This window comes from Trichoplusia ni, chromosome 4, assembly GCF_003590095.1.
Source record: "Trichoplusia ni isolate ovarian cell line Hi5 chromosome 4, tn1, whole genome shotgun sequence".
In the NCBI taxonomy this organism is placed as follows: Eukaryota; Metazoa; Arthropoda; class Insecta; order Lepidoptera; family Noctuidae; genus Trichoplusia; species Trichoplusia ni.
Window position 1 is genome coordinate 18,928,087 of NC_039481.1, and position 14,027 is coordinate 18,942,113.

Sequence of the window (14,027 nt, forward strand, 5' to 3'; positions counted from 1 at the left end):
CGACTCCATGAGGCCGCGCCAGGTATCGAGCGACGAGCGACTGCATGAAACAGAGACTTTTCGAGTCGCGAGAAATTTAAAAATGAGTTCACGTGATCGGATTTGTCGCTGTAAACGAGCGACGAGCGATTGCATGAAGCAGCGACTTTTCGAGTCGCAGGAAATTTAGAAATGGGGTCACGTGATCATATTTGCGCTGGAAAGGAGTGAGTAGCGACCAGCGACTCCATGAGGCCGCGCCAGGTATCGAGCGACGAGCGACTGCATGAAACAGAGACTTTACGAGTCGCGAGAAATTTAAAAATGAGTTCACGTGATCGGATTTGTCGCTGTAAACGAGCGACGAGCGATTGCATGCGGTTACGCCTTAAGATTTCAGAGCTTCATTTAGTTGTCAAAATTGATAGATAATTAGAATTTCGATGGATCATTGACATAACAGTTTGACAGTAAAAAGAAGATAAATTTGCAGAAATTGTGAGAATCTGAGAAAGAATAATTACAAGCCAAGAAAAATGAATAAACATAGCAAGTTTTTCCACATCCTCAAACCTCTTAAACACATCGGAATGGTAACAAGGCAGCAATCAAATGAAGCCATGTGTAATGAACAGCTATCGAATACTGTGCCAATATAGTAAAGTAAGTAGTACTTTTATTTAATTGAAGCCATATGACACACATATAGCAATTTACATGAATAAGATGTAGCATGTTCTAGTACTTGTTGTATTTTACAGATAGACAGTATGACTACGAGAATTTTATGGCAACTCTTCTTATGACGAAATCGGTGCGATCGCCGGCACTGGTATTGAGAGCTTTTAACGTGGAGATAGCTCGTGTTCAGGACCAAACGTCCGATGCACAAACTGCAGCATTTAGGTTACAATTCTGGCATGATACTGTGAAGACCATTTATCAAAAAGAACAAAATATACTAAATGTTCCTGCTAATCCTATCGCACAAGAGTTATTCAAAGTGAGTCCAAGATAAACTGCTATTTCCTGCATACTTAACTTTCTCAAAATACCTAATATTAATCTATTGTTTCGAAGGTATGTGTATGTTATGGTCTTCAAAAGAGGCAATTGGAAAAACTCATATTATCAAGAAGCAATCTTTTGAATTCAAAACACTTCAAAACCTTAGAAGATATTGAGAAATATGCTGAAGATTCCGTATCACCAATATATTACCTACTGTTAGACATTTTAGGTGTTGCTAATGTAAATGCTGACCATGCAGCCTCACACTTGGGAAAAGCACAAGGAATAACTAACATATTAAGGTTTGTCATCATGTTATAGAATTTTGTTATTAATTAATTAAAAAAATAATATAATCAGAACATGATTGTGTTTCCTCACAGTAAATAAAGTATTTGTGTAAATAATTTAATATTGCTTCCTTACACTTTCAGTAAAAAAAACTCTTTCTACATTAAAGCAGAACATTATTTGCATAGTAAAAACTATGTTTCAGGTCTGTCCGTATCTCCAATTATCATAAAATGGTTACACTACCAATGGATATCCTAATGAAATATAGTGTAAGCCAAGAAGATGTCCTGAGATGCATTGACAGTGAAAACATGAGAAATGTTGCTTATGAAGTTGCGAGCAGAGCTAATAGTCACCTGCAAAAGGTATTTATGTCATTAAATAATTATTAACCCTTCTAGTGATGCAGCCAGGCACTAAGCAGTCTGTATTTATCTCAGGGTTCAGCTTACTCCATATAAAATATTATTCAATATTAGTCAAACTTTACTAGTTAAGAGGCAAAAGACAAACATGTGAACATCTAGAAACTATTTCACGTGTAGACAGTGTGATAAAAAAAACTGTTAAAAATAATATTATTCTTGATTTTTCTTTCAGGCCAGAAGCATTGAAGTTCCAACCATTTCAAAGCAGATATTTTTACCTGCAATAGCCATAGACCAGTTTTTGTCAAAACTCCAAAAAGTTCATTTCAATCTATTTGACAATGCATTACATGTTAATACTCCCACTTTACCATTTAGATTATACTATAATAGGGTAATTAAGAAATTTTAGTATTGAAATCTCAATTTTCATAGCAAATGTAGTGTCATACCTGTAGCAGTTGTTGATTTTTTTATAAATAAATGTTATTAAAACTGATTCAGTTTTTTATTATCATATATTTCAGTTGGTTGGGATTTATGACAGATTATTATACTTTAACTAGCGACCCGCCCCGGCTTCGCACGGGAGCAGTGCTAATATACGCCACAGAATTTCTTTAGCGTTCTTTATTTTGATTAGGATGCATACCATCGTCGTTGCATCGTAATGAAAAATTGAATAGTTAATTTTGATTTTGATAAGGATTACTATCTCAATAAAAACAGCTTCGCAAAAGAAGTTTTGTTTTGGAATACAATTATTAGCCAAAAAATGGTTATGGTGAGTCAACCTTAAAGATAGGTATGTGCTGTCTGAGACTTTTGTAGATCTTTTTATGGTGTACAATATTGTTGAACATCATTTTGAATTATCTCTTGCGATTAAGCCAGCATTTGCAATGAAAGCCAAAAAAAAATAGTGAATACATTTGAAATCGCTAAAATTGATAAAATGTCCTGTACGAAAATATGCATAGATTATACTTAAAAACCTTCCTCATAAATCATTTTATCTTTTAAAGAAAACCGCATCAATATCCGTTGCGTAGTTTCAAAGTATTAAGTGGTCAAGGGGAAATAGGGACAGAAAAAGCGGTCCTGTTTTATAATATGTAGTGATACTCCGCCGCACGACATGGCGGCAGAATTAAACGATTATTTGGAATCTCAACATATCCAATACCAAAACTTATCAAATCTGTTTTACTGGCTTCTTTTAGTTTGCATATAATAAAAGCAACGTTCTCGACCTTATTGAGCCATCCAAGTTCTAACGATTCTTAACAAAAGAGAATCTAATAGATTTGTAATTTTAGTGCTTATTAATTTTACTTCAATAGAATATAAAGTCCGTATTATTTTTGTGTTGAGGGTATGTCAATAAAACTGCAAAACATTTTTTTTAGAAATAATTGCACTGTTTACTTTTAAGCTTCATCATGCAAATAAATATTTCATAACAATTCGAGATTCAAGCAAACTTGTTTGGCAACTTGAGTACCTTAACAGTTAAATAGTCACTAAATATGCATACAGTGATATTTGAAGAGGTTCTATATTCTGGTGTTTCAAGATGCACATGATATGTGCATACTGCAATAAGGGATACACATTTATTAAAATGTTTAAAAACAATTGCATGTACTTATCAATATAGATCTTATCATAATTTAAAAATGTAGTTTGTTATCAAAAATAGAATTGCAGATAAAATCATCCAATGCAATTCATATACTGTTATAACTTTGGTTAGGTAATCTTCCAAGATCTTTGGTTATAGACAATTCCATGACTTACTGTGATGTGCAAATATTTTTTATGTAAACACTAGTGTACTTGCTCTATGTGAGTCCCTAGGAAACAAATCATATAAGCATCTACAATTTATAAATAAAACTAACAAAATTGCTAAGTTTCACATCAAACCTCCAAAAAAGAGGTTTGTCTATCATTAGAAACATAATACTTTGCCATTGTTTTTTACAAAAATCATTTTACGAATGTGAGAAAATAAATACAAAAAAGGTAAGTACTAACCCTGTTGTGCACAAATAAACTGAGCACATAAAAATGCATTTAAAAGCTAAAAGGAAACCTTTAAACATTAGAAGCCATTAATAATAAAAATATTTAAATGATGTGATTAAATAAACACAGCCGATTAGAATATCATAATGCTAATTTGGAATGTAAAGGTTTATAAGTTAATATTATTTAAAATGTTTGACACTTAAGCTTAATATAAAAAGCTAATAATAAGTACTACTGTTTCCATCACAATGAGCTCGCTGCATAATAAAAAGCTGCCATAAAATACAAATAGCACAACTGATTACTCAGATGGAGTCAAATCTTTTTCTGGCTCTCCTTCAAATAAAATTTGTTGAAGTAAATCATAAATGGGCTCGAATGCTTTCCGGCAAGCTGCATTGGTTGGAGTGAGGTAGTCATGCATATCATGGTGACTGATGGTGCCATCGGTTTGTATAAAGCCTTTATCTATTGGAACCATTTCAACTTTGTTCATGTTGACAACTTTTTCACGTAGCAGCTGATTGATTTTCGCATTCTTCTCTCTTAAAGTATTTGGATATTGACCACGAGGGAGTAGACTCTGAAATGAAATAAATAGAAATAATATTGATACAAAATTAAATAAATAAGAAGCATAACCCTGTTACTTGTAAACAACTTACAGGCAATACAATATAAGCACTTGGGTGTTTTTCCCTGATTGTTCTTATGATTTCTAGAATTCCTTCACAAACTTGCTCTGCAGTGTGTTCAACATTACTTGTCCCGACATGAACAACTATTACCTAGAAAAATAAAGACAATGAGATGGGTGATTTCAAATGTAGCACTGAAGTATCAATATAAGTTATGGTATTAAACTTACTTTGGGATCAACATGGTCAAGTTCTCCATTCTTAATGCGCCACAATACATTTTGAGTTTGATCCTTGTGGATACTGAAGTTGAGGCAGTGGAGAGGTGCAAACCATTGGTTCCATACTTCAGTATGCTCTAGTGCTTGTAAAATGGAGTCCCCAATAAAAATCACATCACCATCCTTCCCTTTTGCATCACTTACAAATCTATTATGCTGAAAGGAATATTTCAAGATAACAAATTAGACTCTCAAACAATACTATTCAAAGTTAGTTAGCTAAATTTTACAGCCAATAAAAGAAAGCACTCAAAACTTCAGACAAACATTAATTTTAATCTGCAAAAAATATAAGAATTAAAAAAAAACCGTAATCTTTTCATCTTTTGAATTATTCGTGTAAATTGTTAATTGAATGTAGGTAACAATTAATAACGAACGGAATAAAGAGAGATCTCCGATTATTAGTAATTTAGGTCGCAAGTGCAATCAGAATCTAATTAAAATTTTTACCACGTATCCGAATCACAAAATCTAGTGTGAATTCAACCGTCTAAATTAGTAAGTTCTGACTGCTCATGAATCAATATTATAATTGAAAACTTACAATACTATTCCACCTTCCATCGCCTTCCGTGTCTTGCTGAGGAGTGGCAACCGAACAGGGATTCATTCTTTCTCCGCAATGATACTAAAAATGTATCACATTAAATAATGTATCCTAAAAGTATAATAATAAATTACCACATCAACTCTAACCACGAAGATGAAAATAACTTGGCGGTTTCAGTGTTAGATGGTGTTAGCTGCCGTCACTGTCATCAGTTTAATATCTGTCAGACTTGCAAGCTGTGCTTGCTAGTGTCAGGTACCTATATTTTTAACAAATAAAATTCAGGAACAACAGGTATCTTAAGGATATTCTGAAATCGTAAAAAACATAGTTATATTTTATGAATAGAAATTAAATAAACTATCGCTTTTTAAATTTTTTATTAGACAATTGAAAAAAGTATCGATCAGCAGAGGAGTACTTCATTCACATTGACATTATTTTGACATCCTCTAGATCTGACAGTATTTTGTGTCACACTGTCACTGAAAGAAAGGCACTGGGTTATGCGAATGTGAGTAGTTTTCGGTCTAGTTTTAGATTAATAATTAGTTTATACACAGCTGCTCGCTTAATTTACTCCGACCTACTACTATGGACGAGCTATCAAGCTTGGAAAGTAAACATAGAAAGGAAAAGAAAGAACTACAAGCACAACTCCAAGCATTAAAGAAAGCCGCAAAGAATGATAAAACTAAAAAGAAGGAACTTGCTGCAGAAATTTCTAAATTAGAGACCGAAATGGACGCTAGACATAAACAAGAGCTTGAAAGTATACAGAAAGATACGGAAGAGGTTACAGACTCTGTTATTAATATTGAAAATGAGGTTGCAAAAGTAAAGATATCGAAGGCTCAAAAACGTAGAGATAAGAAGTCATTACAAGAGAAGGAAAGAGAAGAACAAATTAAACAACAAGAACAAGAAAACTTGCATGGCCCAAGAAACATGGAGTTGCAGGAAATTAGTGTGAAGTTAAAAGAGAGAGGACTAGAGATATTCCTCATTCCTTCCGATGGAGACTGTTTGTACAAAGCAATTGCTCACCAAATGTTAGTAACAAAAAGGAAAGAAGTGTCTGTAGAAGAACTAAGAAAAAATGTATCAGATTATATCCGGGCTCATAAAGATGATTTTATTCCATTCATGAGTAATCCTGACACATTTGAAATGTTGACCGATGATGAATTTGAAGAATACTGTAACAAAATAGAGAATACTAAAGTGTGGGGCGGCCAGTTAGAAATTAGGGCATTATCTAACCTTTTAAAGTGTCCTATTAGTGTTTTACAAGCTTCTGGACCTAATTCTATAGACCAAGGAACAGAATTTGAGGGGACACCCCTAATTATAACATATCATAGACACATGTACAGGCTAGGTGAACATTACAACTCTACAGTGGGTAGCTCTAAAAGTGTAGCTGAAGATTAGACTTTTAAAACAAGGTTTTATGTTATAAGCTCCTTAATTATTGTAATTGTTTATTTTTATTACTTTATGTATCTCTGTAAAACAATAGCTTTCTTCATTGCTGAATAATTAGCTTATGTAAATAATCTATGTATTTCTCATATTATATTTTTTTACATGGTAATATTTTTTATTAAAAATCACAATTCATTATAATAATTTATTTGTGAAAACAAGACACATATAAATGTTATATTTCACACAATTTGTAAGTAGTAATAAAACGCAGATTATTATGCTCCATTTTGAACTGGGGTTTCAGTGGCTGCATTTTCACCTTCAGCATTATGCTTGTTGGGATCATCAGGTTTCATATGAGGGAACAATAGAACCTCCTGAAACAAAAAATATGTAGGTTATACAATAAAATTAAAAACATCTATAAAATAAATGGTATTTGTTGAAAAAAGAAAATGTTGCAACTTACCTTGATGTTGTTAGAATCAGTGAGGAACATTGTAAGTCGGTCAACACCTAATCCCCATCCAGCAGTCGGTGGCAAACCATATTCAAGTGCTGTACAGAATGCTTCATCTGTAGGTGGAGTCTCATCATCACCAGCTGCACGGTCCTTGGCTTGCTGCTCAAACCTCTCCCTCTGAGTAGCTGGGTCATTCAACTCAGTGTATGCATTGCATATTTCTTTCTTCATCACAAAGAGTTCAAACCTTTAAGATTAAATAAGATTTATTACACAAAATGTATATACATCCATAAAACTGTCATGAACTGTTATTCATTAGGAGCCTACCACCATTTTTCAAAAACGACAATGCACTGCACAAAATTACAGACAGCCAGGCCTCTGCCACAGCTGCAAGTTTTTCTTTAAGAAATAGTGGTTATAAAACTGATGCAGTAGCATAAAAGAAATAATTATCTACCTTTCTGTCAGACCAGGTATGTCCCTGTGATATTTGGACAATGGGCTCATAATCTGAGGGTGATCCAGGATAAATGTGGGATTAATACATTTCTCTTCAAGGAACTCTCCCACCAATTTGTCCAGAAGCCTTGCTGTGGTCCTTGGTGCAGGGCACTCCACCTTAAAAAAGAAAGATGTAAACATGATAACATGCATATACATATACAAAAAAGAATAGGTGACAAAAATGTGGGTTACAAAAATTAGAATTTTATGAAATACACTTGCAGGCAATGACTTTGTCATAATAATATAATGTTATTAATAGTCTACTTCATTTATTACTTACTTCATGTTTTTCACATAACTGACTCAGCAACTGGTTAGCTTCTGCAGTATCTAGTTTATCAGCAGGAGGCAGTTTGGTGTTCAGAGCCTTTTCTAAGGTTGCAATCATGGGCACTCTGGCAAAAGGAGGAGTGAAGTCAATTTCCACCTCCTCACCATCTGGACCATCAGGACGATATTTAACCTGCAAAACAATTATATAGTAATTCTTAGAAATCTATAAACAACAATCCTTTCATATTTAATTACTGACAATAATTTATAGTATTGAATTCCAAAATCAACACACTCTTATCATTGTTGTAATGCCTGATAACCTATTGTTAAACTCTGGAGTAACAAAGAGGTTTCACAGATTTATTGAATGCAACATGCAAATTATATTAACCTAAGATAGCTTAATGAGTAATCAATACATTATTAAATGATGCAAATTTGATGATACTGATGTAATATGCTGGGGCTTACCTTATAAGATCCATGAATACTTTTCACCATGCCTGACAGCATTGTTTCAGTAATTGTGATGAGGTCATTGTAATCAGCGTAAGCCATATAAAATTCACAAGTTGTAAATTCTGGGTTGTGGGTCATGTCAATGCCTTCGTTCCTGAACTGGCGACCAATTTCATAGACACGGTCCAGTCCTCCAACAACCAACATTTTGTGGTACAGTTCTGGTGCTATCCTCATGTACAAATCCATGTTCAGGTCATTGTGATGGGTGATGAAAGGCTTGGCTGTGGCTCCACCAGGGATCATGTTCATCATAGGAGTTTCAATTTCAAGGAAACCCATGTTGTCCAAAAATTTCCTTACATATGAGATTATTCTTGCTCTAGTATAGAATATTTGCCTTACCTGTATGGAAATTATTTAAGTATTATTTATACAGTTGTATTGTTACTAAAAATGATTTAGCACTGATTAATTGATGAAAAAAGATGTTGATGCTTACCTTATCATTCAATATAAGATCTAAGTATCTCTTTCTAAATCTGGTCTCTTTGTCCTTTAGGCCAAAGTGCAAATGAGGCAGCATATGCAGGCAAGGAGATAACAGCTTAATACTTTTTGGTACAATAGACAATTCTCCTTTCTTTGTCTTTCCTGGGTGACCAACACAGCCAATAATGTCTCCCCTCCTAAGCTTGTCTGTATCTGAGGCAAACTTTTCTTCAGACTCATACATCTTTGCATTTGCCATCACCTAAAAGTAATAATTATAATAAATTGATTTTATATGGAACTCATAAAAAAAATAGATCATCACAAAAAATATTAATATACCTGTATTTTAACACCTTCACCTCTTAAATCATAGAAAATGAGTTTAGCACCAGACTCTCTGATAGAGTGTACCCTACCAGCTACTGATAGAGTCACATCCTCCAGTACTTCACCACTATTTACATGATTGTACTTTTCAATGAATTCCTCCAGTGAGATCGTGACATTAAACTTGTGTGGGTATGGGTGGTCGTCCTTGGCACCTTCCTTGAGTGCCGCCACGGCTCCTGTTCGCAACTTGTAATACTCATTGGGACTGATCTCTTCTTCAGACACTTTAGCAGCTTTCTTCTCTGCAGAAGCAGCTGGAAGTTGAGCGACCTTCTCTGCCTTTTCCTTTAACTTCTGTTCAGCTTTCAACCGCCTTTTCAATTCACTAAAATAAATATCAAGAATCACACATCAGTCATGAAATCCGATACGTATCAATACGAAATTCAACCAACCGTTTGCTAACAGCAGTCGAGAAATTTGCACACCGATTGACGAAATTGTTAGTTCTAAAAGACAATGCACTCAGGTTCTTCAAGGCGTACATATTGATGCACACGATACTCACTTTTTAGACAACTTTTCACTAGCAGTTTCAGCCATGACTTTCAGAGTAATTCGAAATTCCTCTGCTATTATAAATATGACGAAACTGTTCTAATTCTAACCTAAAATCCAGGATTAAATTTGACAACTTGACACGTTAAGCCCCAACCACGCAACAGATAACTTATAAAAATAGAGGTGCACTGAAGTACTTACTATTTTGAACTTCAAATTCAGTCTTTATTCGCTCGAAGAACACAGGTAGAAAATAGGTGCTTTAGGTGTTACATCAATGGTATTGACCGTTATGTCTTACCGGGACCGGCATACGAATATTTTAAGTTTAACACAATAAATTGAATGTTACACTATTTGATAATCATAATAATAAAGTAGGCAGTTAAACACTTCAATCAGCATTTTCATTTGTAAGAGGTACGTAATTTAAGTTACTAACTTGAATACGAAGCGACTAAAAGTAGCACAGATTTTTGTTGTGTACCTTGGCAGATAACTTTTCCTGGAAGTGGAAAGTGGTCTATAATTTATAATGATGCTTGAAGTTACTTAACAAACTTTTCAGCGCACTAGTTTATTTAGAGAATGCTCTAACGCTTTGTCAAAGTCTTACAAAAAATTTGTAAAGGATGATTCCTCGATAAAACTGAAACCTTCCCTAAAATACTGGCGTGACAATCTAGGGCTATTAAATATAATTTGATGGGAAAAACATTTTGATATTGGCAACACATATTTCTATTGACATCACAGCTGTTCGTTTCGTGTGGTCTGTCTTGCTAGGGAAAATTGTAATTATTAATCTGAAAGTGAGTTATATTTAGTATTATTTGTGGATTAATCATCAAATTAGGTAAAATTAAATTGAATTTGACACCGATACAAAATTCAGTGGCTTATCGGCTCGTCGGCAAACGTTTTATAAATTTGTCAAATTTCGTTTCTCCTGCATTCTCGCAAAATATCAAGAACAATCGCGTAAAACATCTGATTTTGTATTTGATTGAAACGCATTTCCTCGTTGGTTGCAGGTACAATCTTATGTAGACAGTATTGCTTAGATCATCTGTCTAATTTATCGAAATACTATGCCTCTTTTTGGTAAGTCTCAAAAGAGCCCAGCGGAGCTTGTGAGATCATTGAAAGATGCAGTCACTGCTTTAGAAAGGGGCGATAAGAAAGCCGAAAAAGCCCAAGAAGATGTAAGCAAAAATTTGGTAAGTAAATTGGAGTCCATCAGTATAGGTAGGTCGTTTTATTTTATTGGTAAATAAGTGGATAATTTAAAGTGTTGTTTTTTGTGTCAATAGGTTTTGATAAAGAACATGCTATACGGCACATCCGACGCCGAACCACAAACTGATATCATAGTAGCACAGTTAGCTCAGGAACTGTACAACACCAACCTGCTTCTGCTTCTCATCCAGGTAACATAACATTTGATCAAGTGAATTAATTATTTACTACTCATTATTATCATGTTTAATGACTCATGCCTTTTACATTTAGAATCTAAACCGCATCGACTTTGAAGGCAAGAAAGATGTTGCTCAAGTGTTCAACAATGTTCTTAGACGTCAGATTGGCACCAGGTCCCCCACAGTTGAGTACATATGCACTAAGCCTGAGATACTGTTTACTTTGATGTCCGGGTGAGTTATAAATCTTTTTAGTCATTTTATATTGGCTTCAGTGGGACAATTTGAAAATGTCATTCATTCTAAATTCATTTCCATGAAGTATTGTTTTCCTTAAATCTGAGTACTAATAATTTTGAATAGATATTTATATTGATTTAAATGACTAATGAAATGATGTCTTTACCTATCTTTTATGCACACTAGTAAGAAAGCAATATAAAATTTACCTTAATAATATTGACACCAATCAATTTAATCTTATCAATTTAGTATCACATTAAACAATAACTGTTTGTTTTGCTTTTAAAGCAATACAGATATGAAAATATTATAAAATCTAAAATGAGGATACTTATAGTAAAATTTTATATGCATTAGAAAATTATGTAAAAAAGTCATGCTATGAAGGAAACAATTGGTTATGGACATGGAAAATCATTACTAAAAGTAAAATGCAGGTCTAGCCGCTAACTTATTTCACCTATAGTATCTAGTATAGGACCCATGTAAGGGCTTGAATCATAGATATATGTTATTTTAGTTTTTCTAGCCCACTTTATGCCACAGGCCTCCTCCAAATGTTTCCATGATTCGCCATCATGTCACAAATGGCCCCACCTAATTTTCCTAAACAAATAAATTTTATGTTTTTTCCTCTAAAAAGCCATTGTTCTGCATCATAAATGTCATATGTGATATTGATGATTAAAAAAAGCCATTTTATTTAAACAATTATTTGCAAATTTACAGGTATGAACATCAGGAGATAGCATCCAACTGCGGCACAATGCTACGAGAATGTGCCAGATACGAGGCTTTGGCTAAAATAATGTTGTATTCAGATGATTTTTACAATTTCTTCCGTTATGTAGAAGTTTCCACTTTTGATATTGCCTCAGATGCCTTTTCTACTTTTAAGGTTTGTTTTTTAATTTGCTCACTCTGTGCATGAATGCTTTTTATTTTTAGTATTATGAAACAAAACACTGAAACAGTTTACTATTCAATACTATTAAAGAGAAAAATGCTGTTCATGATATTGCTTTATTTTATTGCAGAATAATGTTATACTTTGTGTGTTTATGTGTGATGGTAATCATAATAATCAAATTGGCTGTTTTCTTCAATTATAATTACATTTTTATATAGTAACAATATGGTAAAGCAAAAGTAGTAAAATACTTATAAATCATTTCCTTTGACTGAATAAACATAACAATCAATGTTTTTTTTTATTTCAGGAATTGCTAACGCGACATAAAATGTTGTGTGCCGAGTTTCTAGAAACAAACTACGATAAAGTGTTCAGTCATTATCAGCGGCTGCTGAACTCTGAAAACTATGTGACTCGACGGCAGAGCCTGAAGCTACTGGGAGAGTTGTTACTTGACCGCCACAACTTCTCCATAATGACACGTTACATCACTAACCCTGATAATCTCAAGCTTATGATGAATATGCTAAAAGAAAAGTCACGTAACATTCAGTTTGAAGCTTTCCATGTTTTTAAGGTATGTATCATAAAATACGTAAATAATTTAACAAGTAAAAAAATACCTCGGTTTCTAATAACTTGTTGTATTTTCCAGGTATTTGTCGCCAACCCAAACAAACCAAAACCCATATTGGATATTTTGCTAAGGAATCAAGATAAATTGGTAGACTTCCTCACCAAGTTCCATACAGATCGTTCTGAGGATGAGCAGTTCAATGATGAGAAGGCTTATCTTATAAAGCAAATTAAAGAACTCAAGCCATCGGAACACTAACAATTATTGCATTTCATTGAATCGCCACTTCCTCCTCAGAAAGAAGTTAGTTATAGATGCTATTATATTTAAAATGCTTCTAAGTCACCAGAGGGTGTTGTGCGGCGCCGCAAAGACACAAGGTTCAGTAATAAACATTGGAAATCTAAATAGATTTTACATTTGGTCTGTGATGAGTCAGGGAAAGTATATTTGTGCTACGAGCAAAATAACATTTTTAATAAACAATTGTAGGAATTAGTGTTACTTATGGTTTGACTTATATCTTTTGTAAGTTGTTAAAACCATTTTTAGTTTTTATGACGTGTTTAGTGACAGCTTCGGAGTCACAATCGAAATATTTATCATTGTATTTTATCACATTAGTCTGCAAGATCCCTAAGTTTTTAATTTATTTAGATATGACTAAATGAAACTGGTAACCGTGATCTTTAAAAGAGATTTGTATATATATGACATTTTTTAATTGGAGTGTTTTGTAATGTTTATTTTTTGTATTTTAAATCAATATCAGAAGTATAAATTGTTGAACATGAAGGAAAGTATATTTTATATTGTATATGTATATCATTCGTATCAGTATTTGTCATAATTACAACAGAAAGTAATATTATCATTATTTACTTCGAACCTAACATAATGTTGATATTTTTAACACATTTTGTTCCATACTTAGTCGTAATTTGGATTATTTTATACATATTTCCAAAATTTGCACAGGTATTTCTTTATTAAATTAAATTATTAGATAGGTATCTTTAAGTTTTCAAAATTGCTGTATCATATTTTAATGTTTAATGATTATTTTGTCAGCATCATTAATGCAATTACATTCTATAGAAACGGAATAAATACAATATTTATATCATTTTCATTTATTTTTTTCTTATTAGATTAGACCCTGCTTTATCATATTGGTTAGATTGGAA

General features: G+C 33.2%; 5 protein-coding genes across 7 annotated transcripts in view; 3 read left to right on the plus strand and 2 right to left on the minus strand.

Moving 5' to 3' along the window:
- The window catches only part of LOC113493241 (NADH dehydrogenase (ubiquinone) complex I, assembly factor 6-like), a 4,010-nt gene extending 1,859 nt beyond the window's left edge, over positions 1–2,151 (plus strand). The window contains exons 2-6 of the mRNA XM_026871114.1: positions 615–642; positions 745–982; positions 1,060–1,292; positions 1,487–1,649; positions 1,885–2,151. Of these exons, the coding sequence (XP_026726915.1) occupies positions 615–642; positions 745–982; positions 1,060–1,292; positions 1,487–1,649; positions 1,885–2,064 (842 nt within the window). The 3' untranslated portion in view covers positions 2,065–2,151. The remainder of the gene's footprint in view (positions 1–614; positions 643–744; positions 983–1,059; positions 1,293–1,486; positions 1,650–1,884) is intronic.
- Positions 2,152–3,051: 900 nt separating this feature from the next.
- On the minus strand, positions 3,052–5,451 carry LOC113493449 (platelet-activating factor acetylhydrolase IB subunit beta homolog). Its single transcript, XM_026871438.1, has 4 exons — positions 5,153–5,451; positions 4,555–4,761; positions 4,352–4,474; positions 3,052–4,269 (listed from the first exon to the last, which is right to left on the minus strand). Exons 1-4 carry the CDS (start codon positions 5,216–5,218, stop codon positions 3,988–3,990), a joined length of 678 nt encoding a protein of 225 aa, XP_026727239.1. The 5' UTR covers positions 5,219–5,451; the 3' UTR covers positions 3,052–3,987.
- A 114-nt stretch (positions 5,452–5,565) lies between these two features.
- On the plus strand, positions 5,566–6,752 carry LOC113493448 (deubiquitinase OTUD6B-like). Its single transcript, XM_026871437.1, has one exon. The coding sequence runs from the start codon at positions 5,753–5,755 to the stop codon at positions 6,590–6,592; it is 840 nt and encodes a 279-aa protein (XP_026727238.1). The 5' UTR covers positions 5,566–5,752; the 3' UTR covers positions 6,593–6,752.
- Positions 6,753–6,777: 25 nt separating this feature from the next.
- On the minus strand, positions 6,778–9,843 carry LOC113493447 (lysine--tRNA ligase). Of its 2 annotated transcripts, none has more exons than XM_026871436.1 (8): positions 9,694–9,843; positions 9,135–9,510; positions 8,803–9,054; positions 8,313–8,705; positions 7,846–8,028; positions 7,516–7,676; positions 7,059–7,299; positions 6,778–6,966 (listed from the first exon to the last, which is right to left on the minus strand). In XM_026871436.1, exons 1-8 carry the CDS (start codon positions 9,726–9,728, stop codon positions 6,865–6,867), a joined length of 1,743 nt encoding a protein of 580 aa, XP_026727237.1. In that variant the 5' UTR covers positions 9,729–9,843; the 3' UTR covers positions 6,778–6,864. The 2 variants fall into 2 exon arrangements, with proteins under 2 accessions (XP_026727237.1, XP_026727236.1); XM_026871435.1 differs by lacking the exon at positions 9,694–9,843 and adding an exon at positions 9,581–9,687.
- A 567-nt stretch (positions 9,844–10,410) lies between these two features.
- On the plus strand, positions 10,411–13,972 carry LOC113493450 (protein Mo25). 2 transcript variants are annotated; one of them, XM_026871439.1, is made up of 7 exons: positions 10,411–10,498; positions 10,721–10,906; positions 11,000–11,116; positions 11,199–11,341; positions 12,080–12,248; positions 12,571–12,840; positions 12,919–13,972. In XM_026871439.1, the coding sequence occupies exons 2-7, from the start codon at positions 10,778–10,780 to the stop codon at positions 13,096–13,098; spliced, it is 1,008 nt and encodes a 335-aa protein (XP_026727240.1). In that variant the 5' UTR covers positions 10,411–10,498; positions 10,721–10,777; the 3' UTR covers positions 13,099–13,972. The 2 variants fall into 2 exon arrangements, with proteins under 2 accessions (XP_026727240.1, XP_026727241.1); XM_026871440.1 differs by having other exon boundaries at positions 10,458–10,542.
- Positions 13,973–14,027: the final 55 nt, after the last annotated feature.

Coding starts and splice junctions, on each gene's coding strand:
- LOC113493449 (XM_026871438.1), bottom strand. CDS start 5,218: ATGAATCCCTGTTCGGTTGCCACTCCTCAGCAAGACACGGAAGGCGAT. Junction 4,762..5,152: donor ATGGAAGGTGGAATAGTATT/GTAAGTTTTCAA, acceptor TATTCCTTTCAG/CATAATAGATTTGTAAGTGA. Junction 4,270..4,351: donor GTGCTTATATTGTATTGCCT/GTAAGTTGTTTA, acceptor ATTTCATTTCAG/AGTCTACTCCCTCGTGGTCA.
- LOC113493448 (XM_026871437.1), top strand. CDS start 5,753: ATGGACGAGCTATCAAGCTTGGAAAGTAAACATAGAAAGGAAAAGAAA.
- LOC113493447 (XM_026871435.1), bottom strand. CDS start 9,672: ATGTACGCCTTGAAGAACCTGAGTGCATTGTCTTTTAGAACTAACAAT. Junction 8,706..8,802: donor ATCTTATATTGAATGATAAG/GTAAGCATCAAC, acceptor ATTTCCATACAG/GTAAGGCAAATATTCTATAC. Junction 8,029..8,312: donor GTATTCATGGATCTTATAAG/GTAAGCCCCAGC, acceptor ATTGTTTTGCAG/GTTAAATATCGTCCTGATGG.
- LOC113493450 (XM_026871439.1), top strand. CDS start 10,778: ATGCCTCTTTTTGGTAAGTCTCAAAAGAGCCCAGCGGAGCTTGTGAGA. Junction 11,117..11,198: donor TGCTTCTGCTTCTCATCCAG/GTAACATAACAT, acceptor TTTTACATTTAG/AATCTAAACCGCATCGACTT. Junction 11,342..12,079: donor CTGTTTACTTTGATGTCCGG/GTGAGTTATAAA, acceptor GCAAATTTACAG/GTATGAACATCAGGAGATAG.